The 26358-nt window shown below is 43.4% G+C and overlaps 1 protein-coding gene across 2 annotated transcripts in view; it reads left to right on the plus strand.

Annotated features, from left to right (window-relative positions):
* Positions 1-26358, plus strand: part of mctp1a (multiple C2 domains, transmembrane 1a) — a 142303-nt gene that overhangs the window by 85067 nt on the left and 30878 nt on the right. For both annotated transcript variants that reach the window (XM_035165923.2, XM_035165924.2), the window contains 6 exons: positions 4074-4176; positions 4947-5049; positions 5661-5762; positions 6284-6358; positions 8555-8674; positions 16351-16467. In XM_035165923.2, the coding sequence (XP_035021814.1) occupies positions 4074-4176; positions 4947-5049; positions 5661-5762; positions 6284-6358; positions 8555-8674; positions 16351-16467 (620 nt within the window). The remainder of the gene's footprint in view (positions 1-4073; positions 4177-4946; positions 5050-5660; positions 5763-6283; positions 6359-8554; positions 8675-16350; positions 16468-26358) is intronic.

The following is a 26358-nucleotide window of genomic DNA, read 5'->3' on the forward strand; positions in this document are numbered from 1 at the left end:
TTCAGTCTGAGCTTCATGGATCCCTGTTAAAAAAACAAACTGTGGAAATACAGTAAAATGTCTATTGGCTGTTTATTTGATTTTCACCGGGTGTCTGTAAGCTCGACGCGGTCACATGTTCGATTTCAGAGCAGTTTCCTCACAGCCTGTGGTGAAAATGAAATTCTTGTTCCAGGTTCACTTCACACGAACCATTTGAGGAAAAAGTCAATTCAGATTTGAAAATGCACAACCAACTTCTTTGTTGTGTTTTAGTATTGCTGTTCCCTTTTAGAATAAAAGCTTTAACATTGATACACCTCTTCATTTATGTTAGACACTGTCTTATTCTCATGAATCTTACATTTTTTTAAATTTTTTTGGGGGGGGTAGTTTTTACTCATTCTACTCGAGGGTCAAGGACAGAGGATGTCACACTGTACAGTTTGTTATGCTATGAGGCAAACTGTGATTTGTGAATATTGGCAACACAAATAAAATTAGATTCGATTCATTATTGACATCACCACATGGGAACATGTTTAACCTGACAAAGGAGAGGTTTTTACTGAACGTGTGGAAATTTAAAATGATATGAGAAATGCATTGTATGACATATGCAAGTTTTGTCGACAACTTGGGTTTCACTTGCTAATAGATACACAAGTGTAAAAACAAGGTGTTGTGATGTTAAACCTTCCTTTGGTTTCAAATGTAGGTTTTCACTTTTTTTGCTACATCCAAAGAGATCGAAAATTCAAACAACCAAATGTTTTACCTCATTTGAATTTCTACGTTCTTACAGACACAAAGGAAATATTTTTCTATTTTCCTTCACAAGTAGATACAGTACAGGATCCCATACCCATAAAAGACAAAAAGCCAAAGAAACAGTTTATAGATGGCTAATTCCTGTTTTTAGAGTGAAAATGTGCATGTGTGCGTGTGTGTGTGTGTCACTGGCAGAAACAATAGCTCTGTGTGAGAGCCTCGTAAGAGCCCTCGCCGCATGAACACCCTATTTTAACATCCCAGACCAAGAGAGGGTCAGGAGCAAGGTGAGAGAGAGAACAGGCGGACAGACAAACAGACGCACTGAGAGCGCGAGAGAGAGAGAGGAGGTCAGCGAGCGAGAGAGAGAGTTCACCCTCTCTCTCTCTCTCCCATTCATGCTGCCTGTCTCCTCTCTTGTCTTCTCTCCTCTCTCTCTCGCTCTCTCTCTCTCCCCTCTCTGGCCATCTCTCTCTCTAATTGAAGTGTTTTTGTGGAGTAGCTCCTCTCCAGGCCGAGTAGGATAACTGAAAATAGTCTCTAAAACCAACAATCCCTTTTGTCTGCCAGCTCTTGTCCCTCTGAGTGGATGCTACAGTGTTGGAACATTTCAGAAGGAACACACGCATCGAAACACACACTCACGTTCAGCAGCACTGCAGCCAGTGGAGACTCTCCTTCAGTAAGCTGCCTGTAAAGTAACGGCTTTTATTTGACACAAGGGGAAATACTTAAGTTTATATTGTGACACAGAACTGAAACAAGAATACCAACAAAAATGCAATTGATTTACATTTTAAAGTCTGAATAATAATTAATTTTGATTACTCGGGGAACAGGAGAGAGCGTGCATTCCTTCTCTAACCTCACCCCTCACCAGCGCTAAGCTTCCTGCAAGGCAATTACAGCGCGCTCCTTCATCTCCGCCACTGTATTCATCCTCCACACTTATCTCAGGGCGCCCTGAAATGAGTGTGAGCCCGCTCGTCCCCCGCAGACCCCCAGCCAGCGCCACAGAGACGGGACCCAGAGGATGGGGGGGGGGGACTGTGCTCGGACATTACCTGGATGATCGCTGAGTGGCGCTCAAACCTGAGCGTGTAATTGGTTAAGACAGCTGCCTCTGGTGATGGTGGCCAATAAGGTGAAAGTTCATCACCAGTGACAACTGGGTCTCTGCGGCAACACAGCGTGCCGTGTCATTAAAAGCAAAATATTAGAGGGAAACCTGGGGAGGGACGGGCTTCGGCGCGGATAATTTCCATTTCTTAATTTGCGTGATTGCATATAAATTTAATGAGACCAGATTTGTTGATGCTGTGAAGGCGCTGGGATGATGATAGAGGATTTTAAATTTTCACCACTGTAAAAACACTGAATGAAACTATTCCCCAAAAATGATTTGTAGTAATTAAAAAAAACATTTTTATGTGTATTCATAGTGAGTTTGCATTTCAATAAACCGTGTACGTGGAAGTCAGACAGCTCTCATGGCGGACGGAGTGTGCATACGGAGACGCACAGAGCAGGAGGCGCTTGACTCGGTTGTGTTTGGTGTATTTTAATGTATCTGTGTTTCTGTCGTAGGAGTCGTAGCTGTCAATATCCACTTCAAACGCTCCACATCAATAGAGCGCCACAAACGGATATGAAAGGCAACACCTACGGCTCAGCATTGATCACAGTGACATTTACTTTGCACGCCCACTAAATGTCCTGCCCTTGTCACAACATTTGAAGAAAATCACACCAATCAATGACACACTCCCTCACACACATTTCCCAAGACACACACACGCAGACGCACACATGCACGCACACACGCACGCACACACGCACATGCATGTGACAGTGTAGGGGGTTTTGAACTCAATCCCAACTTTTACCGAGTCTTATTATGCAACATCGCTGCTTTACCAACATTTTTTAATATCCTCAAGATTTTCCCAGGAAATTTGCGTAGGACATATTTATTTTTTAACTTCCTGACCCAGCCTTTTCAAGTGATAAGCTCGAACAAACAGCTCAACAGCTCCCAACAGTTTTAGTTAAAAGAAACACAGAAAAAACCCCCGTAATGATCAAAGGCTGAATTAAGAGTTGTGTTGTTTTTTTAGTTCATTTCCAGGCGGTTGAAGGGAGGTGGGCTGGCAGGCGTGGGGAGCTGGTCTCAGTCCTTTCTGTGTACAAAGAAACTGGAATGTGAGATGTTGGTAAACAAATAGAGGGTATATAGGACATAGTACAGTGCGCTATTCTCAGGAGGGACGGCATAAGTTTGTGATCGTGCTTCTTTTTTCTTCATCTCCGTCTCTCTCACCTTCTCTCTACCCCGTTGCGTAAGCGGAGTAAATTGTGAATTGAAGGTTTTGTTGGAATGAATTAGCATTGATGAATAAGATTCATAATGAGCCATATATCATTATTGCTTTATGATATTGAAGAGTCTTAAAAGTTCTCACACGGTGCAGTAAAGTTTTATCTTTGCAGCGACAGGCCACTCCAATGGTTTTATGTGTGATCCTTGAGTTTTTAAAATGATTTACTCTGGAGGATAAATCCACGTGTGGATGTATGTTTTTTTTTATTATTACTGTAAAATATCACTCGTTATATTAATGAAATTAATTAATGAAATTGCTGCCACGAAGCCGAATTTAAAATCTTTCTCTGCAGAAATGCAATGAGGAAATGTGTTCTCTGTCCTTCTTTCACCATTTAAATCTCACATCACTCCTTCCTTCATGGGGGTTGCCGCTGCCGTGTCACTGCTCGCTCTGGAACCGCTAATCGTGGACCAGCTATGTTTCTCACCACCCTGCTCCGCTCTCTTTATCTCCCACTCTGAACTTCTGTGGCCTTCAGAGCCACGTCGCCCTCTGTGTTCTCAGCACCATCCATTCTCCAAATCTTCTGTGTCTGCTCTCTCTCCCGCCCCCTCCTCCTGAGTGCCGAGGGCACAGTTGTCCTGGAGCTTATCTTCTAGTCGTCCATGTTCCCAGGGTGTTGATAGAAACGGCTTGCAGCTGTTCCACTGATATACCGTTGTATAATATATATATGACATCGGGGCTAAAAATGAAAGAATCATATTATTGCAGTTGTGATAAGTCCAATGTATCAGAGCTGTGATGTGCTACAAGGGGCGGATGCTATATATATGATCTGTTTTAATATAAATGATTGGAGATGGACAAAAGCTGCTGGAATTTCTGCGAATTCTTGCTTCCCTTGAAAACCTCAAGCTGACGGGACAATAGTGTCCACAGTGTTTATTTCTCTCTCTTTACTGAGAAGGTCATTCCTGTGTTTGTGCTCCGTAGGTAAGAGTGACCCGTTCTGTGTGGTGGAGCTGAGTAACGATCGGCTGCAGACGCACACCGTCTACAAAAACCTCAACCCAGAGTGGAACAAGGTCTTCACTTTGTGAGTGGAGTGTGTTAATGCACACGGACACACAGAGTTTGTATTCACTGCAGTGATGAAAATAAAGATAGATTTTTCTATTTCGTTTTTTTTTAACCGAGTCCCACATTTTTTATTTACTTCATATCATTATCACAGTTTATCTGTGTTTTGTTAAAAAAATATATTGGCATGAAAATGTTTATTGAATTTTGATCCAAAAAATATCATTTTGTTGTTGTTATAATTTCTTCTTTATAGTGTTTTAAAATGTTTTATTTGCACATAAAAAACTAAAATTCACAATTTTTTATTTAAAAAAGGCTCATAAATGTTTCCTTATTCAACAATTATTACAAGTATTATTATTAGATTATTATATATATTAGTATAAGTTTTCATGTAATTCATGTTACAAATTAATTTGGTCTTTCTCTGAGTGCATGTCCTCATATCCTGCTTTATATATATATATTCTCTCTAGCCTTGTTTTCAAATGATGAGACGTCTGAGCTTCACACTTGAGTTCTACTTGGCTCATGCAGTAATGTAGCGCAATATCACATAAAGCATGTTAATGAATTTTAATCATTTATGTTAATGCATTAGGGGTTTTCAAATACCAGGCAGTTTTATGCCTCATATGGCGTTTATGATTTTCAACTGTTTTCTTTAGTGTCTTTAATATTTAAGCAAGCTTGTGCAGGGATGTGATCGCTTTCACACATTTTGAGTTTGTCGCCCTTATTTTGTTAAATATGTCAGCGATATTGTCTTTGTGTGTGGTCCAGTAACGTGAAGGACGTCCACTCGGTACTCGAGGTCACCGTTTACGACGAGGACCGAGACAGAAGTGCCGATTTCCTGGGGAAAGTGGCTATTCCTCTACTAAATGTGAGTCAAAGATAGATTTCTGTGTGTGTATGTGTGCGTTTCTTCTCCTTCTCCCCATGGGGATAGCGGATAGAACGTAGAGGAACAGTGAGAATGAAAACACACAATGGAAGATATAAAAAGCAGAGGTTATTTTTGCAACTCCACAGATGAGACTGTTATTATTTCACAAAGAGATAGAGATGACAGGAAGGAGGAAAAAAAAAAAATTAAGAGAGGCTGAGAAAAAACACAAGAGATTGATAGGTGAGAAGAAAGAAAGTCAGGGGCTGAGAGATAATGTGAAAATGACACTGATCGAGAGATGGAACGATGTGATTTGGAGGAAAAAAAGGATGACGAGTGTCTCTTATATTTTAGAAATATATGGCCGGTGAAAGAGCTGTGTATCTAATGTATCCATGCTCCGCTGTACTGTGTGATTCCCCAGGATAGTTAATTTCTGTTTGACAGAGCCGAGCTGCAGTGGGTAATGAACAGGTACTTGTCAGAGTTGCCACAGTTGTTTTGGGTTCCCTGTCAGCGGCAGCAGCTGGGGTTCAAAGGTGGCCCGGGGAGCCGATTCAGCCGGGTATTGCCAGACAGACGCCTGTCATGTCCCTCTCCCACAGATCCAAAATGGAGAACGCAAAGCCTACGCCTTGAAAAGCAAGGAGCTGACAGGGCCAACAAAAGGGGTCATCTTCCTCGAAATAGACGTGATATTTAATGCTGTAAGTCTCTCTTTTTGCTTTTTTGATTCTCCTCCCTGATATTTTTTTTTCTTGCCCTCCACCCCCATTATCCTCTCTCTCTCTCTCTCCATCCTCTCTTGTTCTCTCCAGCATCCCCCCCTCACGCCGCTGTTGTCTTTATTCTGTTTGCCCCCCCCCTTCCCTTGCTTCCATCTCATCCCTCGTCCCTTGTCCCTCGTCCTCGTTTTGGCTTTAATTATCGAAGACTCCCTCTCAGCAGTCTTTGTTCCCCCAGTCACCATCACTGTGTGTGTCCTACAGCGGCCATCTTACCGCTCCCTCTCCCCTGCACTCACTATAGCCTCTGACACGGGGCATCGCTCTACACATGTGCTGCCATGTTACATCAGCACTCACTGTGTTAGAAAATCCCACTAATCGATCCAAATACAGTCCCTTGCCTTGACTGCCTCTCTATAATTTCACTTATCTGGATCAGTGTCATTTCAATCTCACCATTTGCTGTTTGTGACACAGTGTGCGCTCCCTCCATCCTCCAGGTGAAGGCTGGTCTCAGGACGCTGATCCCCATCGAGCAGAAGTACATCGAGGAGGAGCCCAAAGTGTCCAAACAGGTACATCAGCAGCCAACACTTATCGTCTACCTCTCCGCCTCGTTTTTATCTGTGTCCACCACCGTATGAGCCGTTCTGCTCAGCTGTCTGAGGCAAAACCCAACACGCCTGGAGAGTGGCATCTTGCAAAGTACAACAACTGTGTGGGCAAGATATAACAGGATGATTGAAGGAAAAACAGCGTTTCTTTTCGTTTCTGTTTTTTCGTCTTCTTCCCTCCTCTCTCCCTTCTCTCATCACTCCCCCCCTCGTATCCCACTCTGAGTGGTGAATAGAAATGTCAAGCTGTCAGCTGTGGGGTGCATAAGTAGATTGGCTATCCTTATAGTTGGCCCTCTTTGCCACTGCTGCTTTGCACTTCATTGTCACGCCACTCAGTGTGGCGGCACCACAAAGGGCTGAATGGTAGGGGCTGGCCCACATCAGATGTGTCATATGAGTGACCGTTTGGGCTGAGCAGTCAATGCTGCGCCATGCACAGCCGAGCACAGCCGTGGCCGGCCCAGCGCAGCACATCACGCCGCTCCCATACCACCCCTTTTGTCAGCCCTCTATATGTTCCCCTCTTCCTCACTGCGTCTGCCGTCTCCGCTGCTCTCTCTCTCTCTCTCTCTCTCTCAATGTGTCGCCCCTCTCTCTCTGCTCCTGTCCCAAGTGCCGAATCTTTTTTTTTCCATCCATTTCACCTCTGACTCACTGAGATGACCCATGTCAGTGTCTCGCAATGATGATGTCACTGGCTGCTTTGGAGGGATTGCCCCATGAGGGCTCTTTTGTGTGGTAGGAGCTCCCCTGCCGTTGCTTGCTGTTTAGTGTGCTGACACACACACACACACACACACACACAGAATAGAGAAGAAAAAAAGCACATAAGCTGCCCGCCTGCCAAATGCAAGCATTTAATTGCAATTATGACATTTGACTTAATAAATGGCTTCACCGCTTTTCTAAGTGTTTTTTAAGGAATAACTCAAGGCACTCTTTGAAATAATTCCTGAAAAAAAATATTCTTATCAAGGCAGTTATGGCAATAATGAGCCTGGCAGAGTACAGCGTGTACATCAAGTGCATGCGCTGAGGAACATTGAAATGGATGATTCACAGTCTCGCAGTCCTCAGGGTCTCTGTGTCCCCAGCAGGACACCGTACAGTCATCCTCAGTTTGGCAACAAAAAGCTCCACATAATTATACATAGAGAAGAAGGAATCCTCCTCTCATCTAGCATCAAAGCAGCCAAGCCACCCCTAACCACATGCAAATCCACCCGGAAACACACGCACACATCCAGACAATAGAGGTTTCTGTAGTGCTGCAAACATATACTTGCATACCCACAGAGCTCACATTCACACACACACTTTTCCAAAGAGTAAAATAATGGCCTAGAATGTTTTTTTGAACAGCGATCTGCAGAGACGGTGTGTCCTTTGGGAGCACTTTCTCCTGGTGGTGACCTGATTGGGTGATAGCTGTTATGCTATTCCCCGAATGGCTGCCAACCCATTGGGAGGACAGCAGTTAGCCAGTTCTCTCTCATCTCTGGCCAAATGCCTGCAGAACCCTGAGGGAGGAGAATCCAGGGGGCGTGTTGGAAATTGTTATTATTGTACTTAACTTTATCGCTGGGACAGTAGACTCAAAGAATCACTGTGTGTCGGCTTGTTACGTTTAAAGGAGCCATTTGTCCTATATGTTGATCCACATGCATTTGTAGCGAATAATAATAATGTCCTCGTGCTGTCGTCAGCGCTCTGATGCTGCAACATTGAAGACAAAGTGAGGTCAATACCACAAATTTGAAGTCGTAACTTCTCCAGTTTGCAAAGTGACAGCAGAATGAGGCACCACAGGCTCTGAAGCTTCCATGAGAAGAGTTGGTGGCTGTTTTTCATTTCAACCAAGGTTCTAACTCTGAGATGCAACACATTTACTTATTAAGTTGTGAATTCATCACAACTTAATAAGTAAATGTTTTTCTTGTTACGTTGTCTGCGATTGAACTCTCCAGATTAACTGTTTTATCATATTGTTGTTATTTGTAATCTATGACGTTGTTTTTCTTTGGAGCCATAGACAATTTTCCACTTTGTGGACTATAAAGTTTGACCTAACCTAACCTTACAGTACATTTTTTTAAACTTCGATTGTCTAAAACACTCACGTATTCGTCTCTTCTTTCTTTTTTTACTTTCCAGCTGCTGTTACGCAACTTTAACAGAGTCAGACGCTGCATCATGTTCCTCATCAATACTGGCTGCTACATCAACAGCTGCTTCGAATGGGACTCACCACAGAGGAGCATCTGTGCTTTCTTGGTACGTAGAAGTGAGCCTGCATATGCATTGCCATAAACATGTAGCATATTACCCGAAAACCCAGCAGATTAACCATGAAGTCTATACTTTTTCTACGAACTAGCAAACTAGTCTGGAATCACACAGACACAAACACCGTAAGAGCTAACACTATAGGACCCTCTCTGCTAACAAAGTATGGATCCTTCACTGGTAATTGCACACTTTAACACGAGAGATTGTTGGCGTCTCAAGCACAGTTGAGTAGACACTGTAACCCCCCCCACTGCAGACTACTCACACACTAAATATCGTGATATGATGGTCTCCATTAGCTCCTTCTCCTGGAGTTGCATCAAATATACAAGCACACTTTGTGTATACTTGATGAGTGTGTGCTTTGTTGCGGTTGCAAAGTTAACTCAATTTAAATAAGACTCTCGTATATGCAAGACAACATGAAAGATGCAACTACAATCTACTGAAGTGTGACAGGCTGTGTACAGACAGTGGAAATGGCAGCCTCTCCCGTCATCCCTGCTCTTCAACCTCTCCTCACTCTCCACCCTCTCCCTCGCTCCCTTCCTGTCATCTGTGTCTGGTATTAAAAGGTGAAGTGTAATTGGACAGCAGAGCTATCAGTAAAAGACATTCTCCTGCAGGGCAGTGAGTGGTTGCACGGAGGTTCCTACCCTAAAGATGACAGAGCAGACATTTAATCCTGTCTAGGTTTAGTGTCCTGACTTAAGCAGCTCCAGGACAGGTGGCCCCGCCCCGGCCCTCTACCACGGGAGTGTCTCCACGGCAGACGTTAGGCATTAGCAGCATTTGGCTGTCTGACACCAGTTATATCTCTGCAGGGGCTGCGTGTGTGTGTGTGTGTGTGTGTGTGTGTGTGTGTGTGTGTGTGTGTGTGTGTGTGTGTGTGTGTGTGTGTGTGTGTGTGTGTGTGTGTGTGTGTGTGTGTGTGTGTGTGTGTGTGTGTGTGTGTGTTTGTACAGCAGGTCACAGTGTCATCACAAGACATGGGTCAGAAGAGACATAGTATTGATCAGTTAACATTTTCCCTCTCTCTGTGTGTGTGCGTGCGTGCGTGCGTGCGCATTCCCTCTCATGTGAGGCTGAACTAGGTACAAGCCCTCACAGAAATAAATGAAAATGTTTGACCAAGAAAAAAGAAAAAGGTAGGAATTCACACAAAACAAGGTCACTTCAGAATTTCCACTCTATACGTGGTGAATGGAGAAGGGACGACGCAGCCTTGGATGGTGCAGCCTACATGTCAGAGCACAAACACACACGTTGCATGTCTTGTGAAGCTCTTCACCTTTTTTTAAATCATAGTTTGTAGCGCATCCATTTCAGATTAACACTGCCAACTATTCATATTCTCATTGTCCTCGCCTAAATTCCAAGTACTCAGATGACAATATAGGATTTATCAAGGCCAAGGCCACAGTGTTTTATAGTTTACACAAAGTCTGAAATGTAGGTGTCATTGTCCCCCTCTCCTCCCACTTTTGGGAGTGTGCTGTTGTAGGAGTATGCACTTAGCTAAAAGCATCAGAGTATTTAGGGTCTCTCCTCCACATAGGTACCCCCCTCCCTATCCTTCCATTTCTTCATCCTTTTCTCATTTCTCCCTCACTTTGAGAGGCCTCTTAATCACTTCGCTCATCTCTTTAAGTGGGTTTTTATGGGGGGCCATCTGGCCAAGGTGGTGCGTTCATAAAGGTGTGCGGCTGTGTGCGATTAGGGGCACGTGTGTCTGTTCACATGTTCGCGTGTCTGTCTTGTCTGGCCGCCCCTCTAGACAGATGTTACACTTAACTTTCCTGTTGCTGCAGAGGTGGAGTAGTGGGCAATTCGACTCGTAAATTTACAAAGGCGTGCACTTCTTAACAGCGCAGCAATCCTGGTGGATATCGCAAAGGCATCGAAATGCAGTTGTCACACTGTGCTACTTCACAACGTTCCCTCAACAAAATATGCTCACATTTTTCTTCATGGTCCCCTACTCCCCTTCTGCCCATGTTCTGCAGTGCCAGCCGCATGTACACATCGTCCATTAGTGCCAGCTGTGATTTGTGTATATGTTGTGTGTACGCGCGTGTGTGTGTGTGTGTGTGTGTGAGAAAGAGAGATATCGCATAGTCTCACATGCACTCTCTCTCTCTCTCTCTCTCTCTCTCTCTCTCTCTCTCTCTCTCTCTTTTTTTCTCTCTCTCTCTCTCACACCCACGCTGTTGTCACCCACCCATCCCGACAGTGAATCAGCCACCGTGGCAGCTTTGCCTGAGGCGTTGGCACAATGGACGGGACTGGAGTTACCTCCTGTCCTGCGTGATGGGTGGTGTCTGTCTCTCTGTGTGTGTGTGTGTGTGTGTGTGTGTGTGTGTGTGTGTGGGTGTGTGGGTGGGTCTTAGTGTCTCCGTCTCCCTGTCTCGAGGTTAAGCGTCAGCTTCCTCTCCCCACACCTGCGAGCTGAATGTCTCTCTCTCTCTTTAATCCGTCCATCCATCCCTGCTCCTCTTTATCTATCCCTCTCCTCCCCTCCCTCTTGCCTTTCCCTCCCGGAGACTTGAGGCCATTGTGGGGCTGAGCGGTGTTGGGTTCTGTTCTCCCGCCGCTGCCAGCTCTCCCTACGGCCCCTGCAAGACAAGGCTGTTATTGCCCCAGGGACCGCAGGCCTCAGCAGCTCTTCCTCCAAACAAATTTGCTGTAACTTTATCTGCAATTGGGCCCTGAATTGGGAGCAAATAGAGGCAGCTTTGTGAAGCTAGGGGAAGGGCGAGGGCAGCGAGCTGGGGGTTGTTGGGGAGGCAGGGGAAATGATACCAGGCTCTTTTATGTCAGGCAAAGTAGGACTCTTATCAGGAAGAGAGCCCAGACAAGGGAGCTACTTCTAGAGGAAACTGGAGCACCTATCACCTGCTTTGCATTTAGATAAAAATTCACCCTGCTGAAATAAAAAGGGAAAAAAGCAAAGACAGGTACAGAAGCAACTATTGGAGTGTCTGTGTGTGTTTTTTGTGTGTATATGTGTGTCTGTGTGTGTGTTTGCACATATCTGGCTTGCAGTTTGATACACGCATACACACACACGCACGCACGCACAGCGCTGAGACGCCATAGCAGTCAGTGGTACACAGCACTCGAGGTCTCTTTAAATTGCTCCTTTGACTCCTCTTCAAAGAACCTGTCTAACTTTTAAAAGTTTTAAAGTCTGGAGTTCGTCTTTGCCCACAGCAAGGGACAGCTTTGAAAGATATACTTTCACATTTTACTGCTCTCCTGATTTGCAAAATGAATGATAGTTGAAATATGGTGGCATGACTAACAGAGAATACAAAGTCAGAGTTTAATCACCAGAGATAGAGAGAAAATGCGTGAGGCCCTTTGTTGAGTAGTCGAGGAGCTTCAGCATCCGCACTTCTCCGCGTGCACCAGAGTTCTGTTGTAGCACTGCGTCCATAAAATGGTGGATGTTTTATTTTATTTTTACACTTTACTACAAAATGGCACATTTTGGTGCCACATTATTTTTAAAGATTCAGGCTTCTTTTTTTATCGTATGAAGAGAATTACTTGTGCTGTAGATGTTCTGCAGGAGTACAGCAGGGGGCAGTCTAGCACCACTGAATGATGGGTAAGGTCCGGTCACTAACAGGACACAGTCTCCCTCCCTCTCTTTAGTTCTCTCGAACTTAACAGGACTTCTAGTTGCTATCTGGCAACACTTAGTGCCAGCATGGAAGTTGATGTAAGAAAGATAAAGGGGAACTCTGAAATCTAAACTTCAGTTTCACTCCACTGAGACAGAGCAGGGGGAAAGTTAGCCTGGTGTGTGGTTAATGTAAGCCAAAGTACTGAATATTACCCTCCCACAGTGCTGCGGCTCAGAGCTGTAAGGACACGGCTTGTGTTTTGAAACAAATAATGCGAGATACAGCTCAACGTGCCGCGCTGAGAGCTTGAATAAAACATTTTCCCTTTTTATTTTATTTTTACATTTTTAATATATCCTCTCAAGTTCAGGGGATTTCTTAGTATTAAGAGAAAGCATCAAAGATTGTGACAACATGAAATTCAACTTCTTGTCAGAATAATTTATTTTGCTAAATTTGTGTGTGAGTATTTTAGCCAAAATATTACAAATTATCGAGCCATGGTTTTGCTTTGTTCGTGTTTGCGGTTGTCTATTTCAATTACATGTCTCATTTGAATTTTAAACTTACGCTCAGATGTGAAGTTTGCCCAGTTCAGACGAAGCCTTCAGCTGTGTTTGAAATGTTTCAGCGGATTTGACAGTGGAAAATATTATTTTTACTTTGTTTAGTGACAATTGAATCTTTTTGTTGTTGGGACATTTCAGTGGATTTCACCAAAGACTTGTTGAAGCACATATCATTTTTTAATAGATTGTGACTGAGAAAAAAAAGATCTGGTGTATAAAGGTGAATCATTATTTTATTAATCTTGACTTCTTTTTATTTGTTCACAACTGCAGGAAGTTTTAGTGACAAATCAAATGTCCAGCAATGAACAAATAAACTAAAATTAATATTGATCACTTCTATTCTTAAAAACTCTAGATGATCAAAGGCAATATTATATATACTTATAATACAATACTTATTTTTGTTGTCAGATAAATAAAAGGTGCATTTGTATTATTAATTTCCTTTTTTAATGCTCTCAAAAGTACATTTTAGAGTTTGCATAATTTAAATGATATATGTTTTTATACAGAGGGACAAACACACTGACTGAGTTATATTTTCACTTTACCACACAGGTAAGAGTTCAGCAGAATTAATAAAGAAAAGACATAATGTGTCTCTATCAACACACTTATTCCTTCAGACTACATCTGGAGCTTCATTTCTCATTTCCACCTCTTCTTCCCTTCGATCCAGCACGTTTTCAGCGGCTGTTTTTTTTTCCTCTCTGCCTTATTCCGGTCACTGACATCCACAGCAGGCTGCTTCCCACTCCCTCTTCCCCAGGCGAAGAGCCTGCTATCTGGTGTAGCGAGCGATGGGGGGTGGCTGTGATTGCCCAGTCCAGAAGGAAAGGTCCAGGCACTGCAGGGCCCCTATTACCCAGCCGGGGGGTATGGAGACGGGGCAGAGCTGGCCACTGCTGAGCCTAGGTGTCCGGTTCCTCGAGCTGCCAGTCAAAACTTCGCCCTCAGCTACTATAACCAAATGGAGGAATGAAGGGAGACGACAGGTTAAACAACCTCAGGCATATGGTGAAGAAAGTGGGATTTAAAAGAAAATATACAGCGTTTTAAGGTTTCATATAAACATGAGGACAGTGAGGAGAAATTAATGTGCCTATTGTGTGGTAACAATAACATTAGATTAGAGAAATTCATTTACAGTACAATACACTCCGACTGTAGGTTATATTTATAGCAGAGCGTTTGAAAGGAGCAGTGTGTGCATGAAGACGCTTGAAAGTGTGCAGTTATTTATAGCTTCTACCAGAATAGGTTTAAAACAAGTGAGCTCCTTTGTTTGTCTGACTGAAGTCATGTTTCTCCACATTATTCCGGTGTTCATCAGCAGATCCTACAGATTTGTAAATTATTATCATTTTTGGGGAAGATGTGTAATTTTAGGATGGTTGCATTTTGTGGAGGAAATTGTTTGTGTGAAAACATTGTTGTTTGTCTGTGAATGAGTTTCTGTTTCTGAGCTTTCACAGTTCTAACAGCTTTTCATGATGAATGAAGGGAAGCGGTTGTGTTGTTTATTAGTATACAAATATGAATTATTGAAGAGCTTCGTGTCTTGCAGTCGTACACAGCTGTGTCAGAGAAAAGGGTCTGTGTGTGTGCGTTTGAGAAAGTGAAGTTGAGCCTGAGAGAGATGGAGAAAGATTTCGATCCTTCTGGGAGATTTTGCTTGTTGTACCAAGGCCATTCAGGTTTGTTTGAAGATGATATTTTACTGTGAGCATTATGCAAATGCTCTGGTCATTTCTAATGTTTAATTTATGTCTTTTTTTTTTTTTTTGCTTCGCACACTCAGTGTCTGTTAGTTAATTTTACATGAAGTTACTGGATCTACTCGAAAAAGTTTGGATGTGAGCCATTCAAACTTTTCTGTGTGAGAAGAGGAAAAGTTGAGGAAATTGAATTGTTTAATTGCGATGTTATTGTGAGGAGTTGCTCGCATTGATATTCAGATGCATTTCTTTCAGTGTGTGTGTGTGTGGGTGGGTGTGGGTGTGTGTGTGTGGGTGTGTGGGTGAAAGGAATGTGAAGCACCGACTGCACAGTGTGCGAGAATGTGTGCGGTGTATTGTCCGACTGGCTCCACTACAGTCACAGCAGACCTGCATACACAGTCTTGATGAGCTGTTGAACTTCATATTCACATTAAACTTACAGTGTAAACTTAGTGAGAGGCTTGAATCTGAATCCTGAATTTCACACACACAGAAATAAAACTGTTTGATTGTTGATTATTGAGCTCTGTATTTCTCTCGTTGATCATTGATCATAATTGATACACACACACCAGTAAATCTGCCTCATACAGTAATAGTCTCAGTTTCAATTTCTAAAGTTTCCCATGAAAGCTGATTGTTAAACAGCAATGCATTTCCACACAGAGAGTAATTAATTTCAAATCTTCTTTGCTCCTATTTGAAATAATGGATTTCTTGCACTTGAATATGATAAATATGTTCTGTGAGAAAAGATTGAGCATTAGCCGTGGTTTGCATTTTCAGCATTTCTTAAAACTGCTGCTTAGGTTTTTATCAGCCTTGAAAAATCTTTGTACTTAAAGATTGAAATTATAAAAAAAGATAAAACATAAATATACTATCGCTGAAAGATGTTTTAATTCTCTCAGAATTTCCCATCTCAATTTTTCAACAATATTTCACAACTGCTTTCTCACAATATATGCGACAGTGCCGTGAAATAACAAGCTTCCATCATTAGCACTTTTACTTTCCCACAGTTATATTCACTCCACCACCACAATAATCTGCTGTCAGAGGCTTAAGAGCCCTGCCAACACAAGAATACAGGTTTTTAGCAAGAGGTTAATATTGAGATGGTACTTTGCTTGTTTGGTGATGAGAGGGGAGGTATAGAGGTTATGGTTTTGGCAGATGGGTGCAGAGAAGGTTAGGGATGGGGCATATGAGTCTTTTGGGGTAAGAGAGTCGGTATTGGAGCTTGGAGTGACAGGGTTAGGGACTCGGGGTGTGGGGTGTGTGAGGTCAGATGCTGGGGTTTGGGCGTCAGTGTGGAAGGGTCAGCGTTGACGCGCCGCAGCTGAAATGGTACATGACCTCAGCCTCTGGGATGATTGGCGTGGAGGAAAGAGGCTCTGACGTCTCGTACTCTTCCCCGTCGTCGTGCTCATCCACAGCTGGAGGCCCCAGAAAAGCCTCGAGGGTCAGGGTATTGAACCTCTGCCCAGCGACTTTTGTTGAAGCGCAACCTTATTTTTACGCTTTGTTCCACGGTGGTTATGATTCTGCATATGAATGTGTTTGAGCGTTGCTTCCAGTCGCACATATGGTCGGCGTACGTTCTTAGGACTTTCCCTCCATGCAGGTTCAAGATGGGGTCGTGAATGTATACATCCTCAACCCAATGCCGCTCTCACGTTTTTTGTCTCGCTTTTCTTTTCCTGAGAGTTTTGTCTTTTTCTCTCTGTCGTCAGCTTTTTGTGATCCTCGTTTGGAACTTCGAGCTCTACATGATCCCTCTGGCGTTGCTGCTGCCGTTGGCCTGGAACTACATCCTCATCGCGTCGGGGAAGGACACCAGGCAAGATGTGGTGAGTAACCCATCGCTTCTCTATATCCCTCCGCCTTTCTTTCATTTCACTGTAAAAGCCTCCTTTCCTAGACAATGCAGGGTTAACACTCAGACACCATTGTCTCGTGGAGACTTTTACGCGCTCGTCTTATTTACGACGTCCATCACGTTTACATACATTTCATTCCTGATGAACGAGAAATCAAAATACTTCTATTATATAAACAGCATAAAGATAAACATAAAAAAAACTAATTTACAACATATCTTTGATTAAATTGGAGTCATAAACTTGGAGCAAATTGGAATTAAATTTTAAAAAAATCTTTCTGCTTCATTTTTTTTTTTTTACTTACTCCATCTCCTCGTTGAGGTGCTGCATTCTCGGTGCAATCTCACATTTCTCACTTTGCCTCCTTTCAGGCAAAGAAAAAGGAGAAATAATAGGCTGTCACCTTGAGCTACGTTACGCCACTTACCTGGTAGTATATTTATTTAATTCATTTATTTTTTATCTCTTATACCAATTAAATGATGTCAAAGCAATGTCATGGAGAAACAGACATGTTTTAATCATGGCCAGGCACATTTGGAGAGTAGAGAGTAAAAACGAGCGCGAGCGAGAACTGGACTATGGAGTGAGCGTGAACAACGAAGTGATTAATTTTAATAAGTACCTTTTTCCAGGACTCCATTGGAAATCACCAGTTAACAGACCTTAGATTTTCTTACACTAGCTCACCCTCTGTGTGTGTGTGTATTTATCTCTTCATAAGGATTCTTGGAGTTAGATTGGATTTGGAGGAGATATTAGATTCAATCATTACAAAATGGAATTAGCTGTGAACTGTACATAAATTACAACACAGATTTATTTGCTAAGTCTTCAGAGCTGAGCGTCTCTTTTTATAAGCCTCCATTATAAAAAAGTTGCAAGATGCAATCCAAGAACCACAAGCCTCATATTACTTCACATAAACCCAGTGAATATACATTAAGTTTATAATAATTAGGTGTATTTAACTGGATATAATGATTTAAGTGAAGAATATAAGGTTTTTAGTAGTAAGCAGGTTCACAGTCAAAGTAAAACCCTTTATTTGTGAATGACACTTACATTTCAGAGGGGCCTTTTCCCTCCTGTAGATGGCGACATTGCCTGTTAAAAAAAAGAATCCCACTCACTTTAAAGACAAACCCCAGCGCGATGATCTGTCCCCACATACCTGCTGCTTGTATTTATCCAAACCTAATGATATTCCTTTCCCATGCACATCCTCATAATGTGCCACTCACTTCACATACAAATAAGTACATGTAACTCCCACTTCATGTAAAATTGCTTTTCTCCGCTTCTTGAAAGGGACCATTGTGTCTCAAGTACCTCAGGAATTGGTTGGAACATTAAGACATGGTGATACTGTTGATACTCGCATGGCAAGTGCCTTTTTGTGAGATAACCCACTAACGCAAAGTTGTCCTGTGCTCGGAGACGAGAGGAGATATGGACACTTATTACTGTGCTGTCTTAGGATCTTGTAGTTTCACATGTTTTGAATGTCTGATACTGTGGTCGTAACATCACAGCGCTGTAAGTTTGACTCACGGGCAATTCTACATCCAGACAAGGAATCGTGGAGCACATATTTTTCCCTGATTTAAACTTACGCTATAACACAGAAGCATTTAATACCTATAACTTAGTTTAATTTCTTGTAGACTATCTTGTAGTTAGTCTTTTGGATTTTTCTCTAGTTAAAGTCCAACCCATAGGAATTCGCCTTTGGAGTTTGTTTGAATATCATCATCTTCAGAATGAGTTTGGAGGAAGGATTTACTTGGGACTGGACTGATCAACAAGGAACATTTTATTTAGCACTGATAGAAATCTTCCGCTGTGTGGATTTAAGCGAGTGTGTCGTGTACAGTTCGACAGTGTTGAGTGGATGTGTGTGTCAGTGCTGGTATTGACTAAGTAGGTATGTGGAAAAATGTGCTGGTGGTGAGACAGTCAGAGGCAAGAGAACGGGACAGCAGCAGCTTAGACAAACTACAAGAGACTGTGCAGGTGTGTGCTTGATGCATGAGTACTTAATACTGTATGTGATTTAATGTTGGTGGTCTCCTGTCTTTTATATTCAAACTTTAAGATTTACGCAGAACCAACTACAGGCAAATACACATTTGAATGAGTCACTCCAGGTGCTTGTTACCTCCGTGTGAGTTCACAGAGAGATACGTTATCTCTGTGTGTCTGTAGTGGAATTTTTTTGTGTGTGTGTGTACTTGTATCTTGTGAGTGTTCAGAGTTTCCAAGACTACGTGCAAACATTATTTGCAGCAACATATCTGATGAAAGTGGGATTAATTGTCACAGATTAGCACCAACTATGCTCCTTTTCTCGCCGCTGTGACAGTAACGCTGAAGAGTACAGAGCAGCACAGGCGACACAAAGAAGATTCTCTGACAATCATCGTCTCTGCGCCGCAGTCTCACCGCCTCGGGATCGGTGAATGCGATGAACCCTCTCTCCTTCCCTCGATTATCAACTCTCTGCCTACTTCAGTGTTGAGATTACTTCCCCGTGTCAAATTGGAATACGTACAGTAAAACTAATGTGCGGTGGTGTAAGCGTTCATTATTTTTCAGGGCATTTTGTTTGCAAAAGCAGTACACACACACACACACACACACACACACACACACACACACACACACACACACACACACACACACACACACACACACACGCACTCGTTCAGACAAAAGTTCCCCCTGAGTCCTGTCCCTGTTTGTTTTGAGACAGAGTTTCCCAGTCTGCGGGAGTGCAGCTGGGTGGGAGCATACAGTATTTGCGTTCTTTGCTTCCTCTCCAGGTTCCCCCGGATTCATCTTCCGAGTCTTTATCAAGCTGAAGTCATGGACGACTCACTGTTTCCCTCTCGCACTTGGCAGGGAACAGAGAAGAATAGAAAAGAAAACAAGGGAAAGGGGGCTTTCTAATTACTTTAAACAACACACCAAATTAAAGCATTGTGCTGAGCCGAGCAAGGGTCAGCATCCGGAGCGCTGTGGTTTTCCAGCAGTCTGGGGTGAGGGTAATGCCAAAGGAATCTCCGCTGAACTCACTCCGAAGGGTGAAAGAGAGAGAGAGACAGAGAGAGAGAGGGGATAGGCCAAGGGAAGAAAGAGAGAAAACAAAAGTATACACTAGAGTACAGACTTCTTAATGAAGGGAAGAGTCTTGCTTCATCATGATGGGTTCAAGGTGGGGATCCTTCTCCAATTTTTACACCACAACCACAGTCCTTTGCGCCGTCGATAGCAAATAAACAAACGCAGTGTTTTTTACATGCTGTAATTCAGCACTCAGGGTCACTGACTGTTGTGTGGTTACACGCTGCTTTGCAAACAGATCCCGGATCAGAGCTCCTAACCCTCGCCCCAACCTTGACCGCTACCTGCTAAGCAGTCGCAGCCTCCTCAGAACAGCGATTAAAGGAGGCGACGCAGCAGCAGGGTCGTCGACCTCCTCTCTTATCATGTATCACTCCGACCCGTGAACCCTGACTCCTCAACACTGTTCGCTGACCTGTGTGTTACGCTGCAACACGCTCAATGAAACAAACAAACAAAGAAGATGCCCTTTAATGCTCCTGAATATATGCAGAGGAGGATCCTGCTTTTACTTTGACATTCAAAACCTATAATATACTATTAAGTGAGCCTCAACTATTCAGACTTCGGCCATCTCCTCTCCATCTTTATCTTGTTTTGAAACCTGAAACAGTTTGGAGCTTCAATCCATCCCAAGCCTGCTGCAGAGGAAGCTGCCAGCGGGCTGGACTCGGTCAATCAGAGGACAGGCGGCTGTGCTGCGAGAGGAAAAAGGCTGCGAGGCGTGCGTGTACACACGTGTGTGTATATTTCCATAGCAGCGGGTCATGTTCATGTGTGTGTCTGCCTGCGTGAGCCTATATGATGTGCGTTGAGATTAACAAGCAGGGACACATCCCAGTAGAAATCCTTCCTTGCTGTTCAGTTGGCCCAAAAAGGTCCGTACCAGATGTTCTAAAGGTGGTAATTTCAGTGCAGGCTGTCGTAGAGGGCTCATACGAAACCTGGTGATGTCTCTCTCTCGCATAGGATGATGGGCAATTAGGCCTCGTCATACTGGAGGACCATCCTCTTTATCCCACACTTTAGTCCATTACATAGATTCACCCACTGGATCTGCCAAGCCATTACAGAAGAGAAGACCCTAATGGTGTGAAGATACTTCAGAGCAGATAGAGCTGACCACAGCTCTTCATCATGATTTATAGCATTTCAATAAAGGCAAATATATAAGTAAGTCACCCTTAAAAATAAAGCAATATTTTTATTAGTTTAACTCCATCTACTTCAACTAGTACCAGCTTAATCTTTACTTTCCTGACTGTGACACACCCAGTATGACGGCAGTATATTGTTCATTAGTGTAAAAAGAACCAGGTAATAATGTCTGATCTATTTGAACATTGTACTTCATTGCCAATTTTATCTTTTCTATTTTCTCCCTGATTTTGCATCTTCAAAAAAAAATGCATCTCTAAACACAGTGTGCCTTGACATCTGCCCTCATTAAGAGACACACACACAACGCACGTAGGGAAGAGTAAATATTAGGAGAGCTGCAAGGAAAAAGAGGAAACGATGCCTATTATACCTCAACTCCTCCAGAAAGTCACACCTCCACGTTTCCCCCCATAAAACTGCAACTCTGGAAAGAAAAGGAAGAGGGAGTGGGAGCAGAGGAAGACGGGGAGGCATTCAGAGGGAGGCAGCGACAGAAAGACGGAGGCATAGGAAAGCAGCGGTGGATGGCAGGCACTCCTCAGTGCGGAGTCAGACATGGCAGTTGGTGACAGGTGACAAAATCAAAAGGTCATGTCACTTTTAACTGGGAGCGCCTGTGCCCCACTGATTTCCCCCGTGCCGCCCCGGCATCACCGCGCTCCTCTCTGCTCCTCTCTGCTCCTCTCTGCTCCTCGCGCTGTCTCTCTGTCTCTGCTAAACTGGCAGATAGGATGGCAGGCTGGCAGGCAGAAAGACAGGCGACGGGCATAGTTTGAAGCGGGACGGGAGCATCGGGAGCATCAGGAATGCCACTGCGGAATCCTCCCAGCCTCCCTTTTCATCATGTTGTCTCTCTTTCACTTTCTTTCCCTCCATTTGTCTGACTCCCTTCATCACACTGAACCTTTGTAACTGTCTGTGCTCTTTGCTAACAACGTCAGCAGCTCAAGATGTCTGCCTCGGTGCCTCTCGTTGTTGTTGTTTTGTCTATACAGTAAAGCCGCTGCAGCTGTTTGCTACTTTTTTCAGTTTAAACTTTGAGCTTGAGCCGACTGATGTTTGTGAGTTTGCGCGCATTAGATGGCACATCAGTGTGGCATGTAGCAGCTCCAGCTCTCTTTTTCACAGTACAAAAAACAACAAGACAGTATCATCTGTTGAAGAGGGACATTTACTGTATTTATTGATATGCAGGTGGAACAAGTGACATTGTGATTTCCTCTGAAGAGCTGCTGGAATATTTGCGACTAAACTTGCGTGTTCGTCAGAGAACAAGTAATGTAGCTTAAGTTATCCTGTTATTAGACAGGGACGCCTCTGTACTGCCAGTGTTGGGGCACCGCACACGGGAATGAAGCAGTGGTGACCATTCGCCTCCCGTTCACTTCCATTATGTGCGAGAGAGTGGCGGAATAAAAAATGTCACTTCCTGTGGCAAGGCACATCCGCAGCTTTGCCTAAAGTTCAACATGAAATTAATAGCACCTACATTTAGGGACCCCACTTGGGCATCACTGGCTGTTCTTTTCAGGGTGAGCCAAGATGGAGGAGACCCTGATATAAGCTCTATAAGAACCAGCTGGTACTTTATGATGTTGGACATCAGGCTGCCTGAACCCCAAAAAAACGCTTGTCCAATACCACAACCTCAACTACAGACAGGACTGATTCCTGTGTGCGCCACATCCTGCAGCTGATTATCATTTGCCTGCTTCACTTAGACTTACCCTATACAAGCTATGATGCCGCTGCCCCCCCATGTGTGATTTTAGATAGCACGCCGGCATTCCAGAATCAGAGATGCGATGTGTGACACTAGAATATCGGCATCTCTTCTCCCTGTTCTCCCTGTCCCCTTTTACACAGACATCGATTTGGCTCTGTGTCCACCACCGCTACTGCTGGCTTAAAGGAGGAACAACCACCCTTCTCCCCTTCCCATGTTTGTGCCTTTTATTCAGAACATCGAGGTGAAATTAGGGTACATCATTCCCGCCTTGAAGAGGCAGTTTAAAAGCAGCCAATCTTTTCCAATACTCACAGATTTGGTGTTTCATGAATATGGAGCCGCCCCTCTCACCCCCACCCCCTGCCTCCAGCTCTGGTAGCACCCTGGCCTCACCCCTATCTAGCCCCCTGCTGGGTGAGCCATGGCTTGGGCAGTGCAGATGGAAGGGCCCCCCTCCAAGGGCCACGGCTCTGACAGCTTGTGAAGGGCCTGTGTGGGTCAGCCAGGCTCAGCTAGCAGCGCTTATCAGACACACAGCCCTCCCCCAGTCTGCAGAAACTGTGGTGTAGGCAATATGTACACGCACACTCACACACATACACATAAGCTCATGGACAGTGCATACCAAGTAGGGCCTTGAGATCCCCCAGCCAGCCAGTCGGCCAAACCTCAGCAGCTGGAGAGGTTAAAACCCCCTCACGTATCAAAGAGGAAGAGCAGCAGGAGGATGGAGGGAGGGAGGGATAGAGGAATGGGAGAAAAAAGGAGGAGAAAGTATATCTTCATGTTCGCTGGGATGTCTGCCTTGGTGTCAATTCCCCCTGCGGCTGTCATTGGGAAGGTTAGGAGGGGAGATAGTGGAACTCAGCCCGGCCAGGGAGAGAGCGGAGCCAGTATCGAGGCTCTCAGGCGAATGGTGGAAATCCTGTGGCTATACTTGTTCAGATAGTAGTTTTTTTACCTTCCCCCTGTGGACTGTGTACTGGTGTAAATGTTTTTGTTTTTACCTCTTCTGGTATTAACACCAGCCTTGTTGGTACCAGTTGTCCTCATGGGAACCAGAACCCTGGATGAAAGAGACAGCATTTCATTCCTGGGGTCCTGGTTAAGGTCATGGGTGTGAACTGAGATAAATTTAAGCTTATGTTTGGGTTAGTTAGTCTCTCCTCAATAACTGGAGACCAGTGCCCCAACAAGGATAGCTAATCAAAACTTATGCGAGTGTGAATCTGTGTGTGCCCTTTTGTTTTACTCCCATGAAAGAAGCATCCATCCCCTCAACTTTGTGTTCCCAACTTGTGAAGTTAGGTTTAAACTCTTCCTTTGTCTCCATACACTGTGGTTAAGGATAAGTATGTGTAGTTAAATATTTAATAACCCTCGCTACTTTTTTACTTTACACATCCTTGCTTGTAGCTTCTGTTTAAAACTTGTTGTGGCTCTTGTTACTTTGGATCAGTAAGGGGCTATGAGGTAAAACCATACAGCTAATACAGCATCAAACTTCGAGTTCACTTTGTTATAGTTAAAGAAGTAAGGAGAATACAATTTGGCATGAATCAACATTGGCCAAGACGGTGCCACAGATAATGCACAGCTACAAATGCTGCCCGGATTTACACCAATCAGCTACAATATTAAAATATATATATAGTCACTGTAGAAAAACTGTTAAAATGTAATATTAAATCAAATTACTAATAGTTTAAAATGAACTTTTACCACAGATATGTTATATCAATCAGCCACATCATCAGAACTAGTTCCCTTTGTTAATGTTGTGGCTGATCAGTGTAAGTTAAGGGTCTTAGAATCACCTTTATCATCTCATTCACCACAACACTACAGAGTCATTAGACTGTCTTTAAAGCTGAAGGTCAGAACACTGATCTCTTTTGCCCCCAAGTGTGTTGTCTTTTTCCCTGAACAGACACTAGGGGTGCTGTTGTGCCACAGTGTGCAAGAAGCTCCCCCGTGGAGGCAAAAGGAAGAATATACAAATGTTCCCCTCAGGAATCAATAGAAATTTATAGCAGTTTTTCTGATATTCTTTTTTTTTTTTACAACTCTAACATCTTGTTCATCACATCAGTTGGTGCAGCAGCTTCGCTCTCATAAGAAGACCTCAGATCCAAACTGCGAACTTTACAACTACATGACATTCTTCTTTTTTTTCAGATGTTTTTTAGATTTGGATCACAGAAAGATTTTGCTCTTTAAGGCAGAATGTAAATGTGTACTGACATCAAAATTACAGTGACCAACAGCCCTGGTTAGCCTGGGAATGTCCCAGTTTCAAGCTGTTTGTACTAAGTCCTGACCATAAACCGCTAAAATGTCCTGGTTTTCAACATGATATACCACTAAATATTGATTACAGTATTATATTTGTTTTCTTCACTTACCCAGACATCTATCATGTTCCGTCCCACTTTGTTATCATCTATTCTACTATCAAAAACATAAACAAGGCACCACATATCTGAATTCAACACTGATTGGTCTGTATTATTGTGTCAGTCAGTTAATGTGCGGTTGTCCAGGCTGTTGCTAACCTATGAGTCAAAGTTAAGCATAATAGACTTTGAAGGTTACAGTTCTTTCCCATAGAACCTGAGAGAAGCAAATGGGTAGAAAGTCAGTCTTTTCTAAAGGGCTCCAATTTCTCTCTTCATAAGGTGCGTTCATGATGTCAATGGTGTTCAAAGATGCTCAGTAGGTGTGTTAAATGCTGGAATAATTGTCCCCCCATCCTGATGAAAATACCTGGTGCATGCATAAGTGTATATATATGAATGTGCGGTACTCTTAAGAGTCCTGGTTTGGGAGTTTGAAAATATCTTCACCCAAATAAAGATGCATGAAAGTGTCACAGCTACTGTTCTGTAGCTCTTAAGTACCAGTAACCAAATTTTGGGATGGTATAATAATTCAATTAATACATATTGTAATTCTCTGATGGAACATTCAACTTACATTTGTTTACACTGCCGTAAAGGTGTAGTTTGTTCTGGAATCTGAGCCAAAGCAACACAAACTTAAATCTTGAATATCCTCTGTTTAGGACGAAGCCACTATGGCCAAACGGACACATTAATATTCACACCACCTCCTGAACGCTCAATGTCATTGTAGTCACTTATATTCTTTGTGTGTATTTTATATTATCACCATCTTTGTATGTATTTACGGGGCACAGTGTAATCTGTAAGAGTAGCCTGCATCATCCCTGTATCATTTGAATAGGTCTGAATATGTTAATCCCCACCTCAGTAGATATTGAATTGACTGGAGCAGCTCTGCAGGCAATGCGAGCTCCACGCGATCCCGTCGACAGCGAGGCTTTGATGCTGCAGTGTTGTAATGATAGTAATTCAAACAACATGATAATGGGGGGATAAGCAGACAAATGATATCATACACCAAACAGGTCTTAGAAAGAGAGGAAGAATAAGGCGAATAGAGCGAGGTGCAGGGAGAGAAAGACACAAAGATGTTTGGAATTCATCGGCTGCACCGAGGTAATTTATATCCTCCCTCACTGAGACAATAGTTTCAGTGCACGCATTTAGCCGTGGCAATCTTCAGGGCAGATGACATGTTCCATGTCTTTTTATTTATTAATTTTACACTGTGTCTCATTGCAGGAAACATGACTTCTCCCTGTAACCACAGGCGATAGAAGGGAGAGAGCAGAGCGGAGAGCGTAGGGAGACAAACGACTCTATCATTCTCTCTGTCTCTCTAGGTCATGCTTCTCCAGCTAGCTCATGCTCATTCCCTTTGTTTAAAGTTGGGAGCGTGTGCCAGGCGTGCCCCAGTAAAGCCTCTGTGTGGAGGAA

The sequence above is a fragment of the Hippoglossus stenolepis genome, chromosome 9 (assembly GCF_022539355.2).
Source record: "Hippoglossus stenolepis isolate QCI-W04-F060 chromosome 9, HSTE1.2, whole genome shotgun sequence".
NCBI classification, from domain to species: domain Eukaryota; kingdom Metazoa; phylum Chordata; class Actinopteri; order Pleuronectiformes; family Pleuronectidae; genus Hippoglossus; species Hippoglossus stenolepis.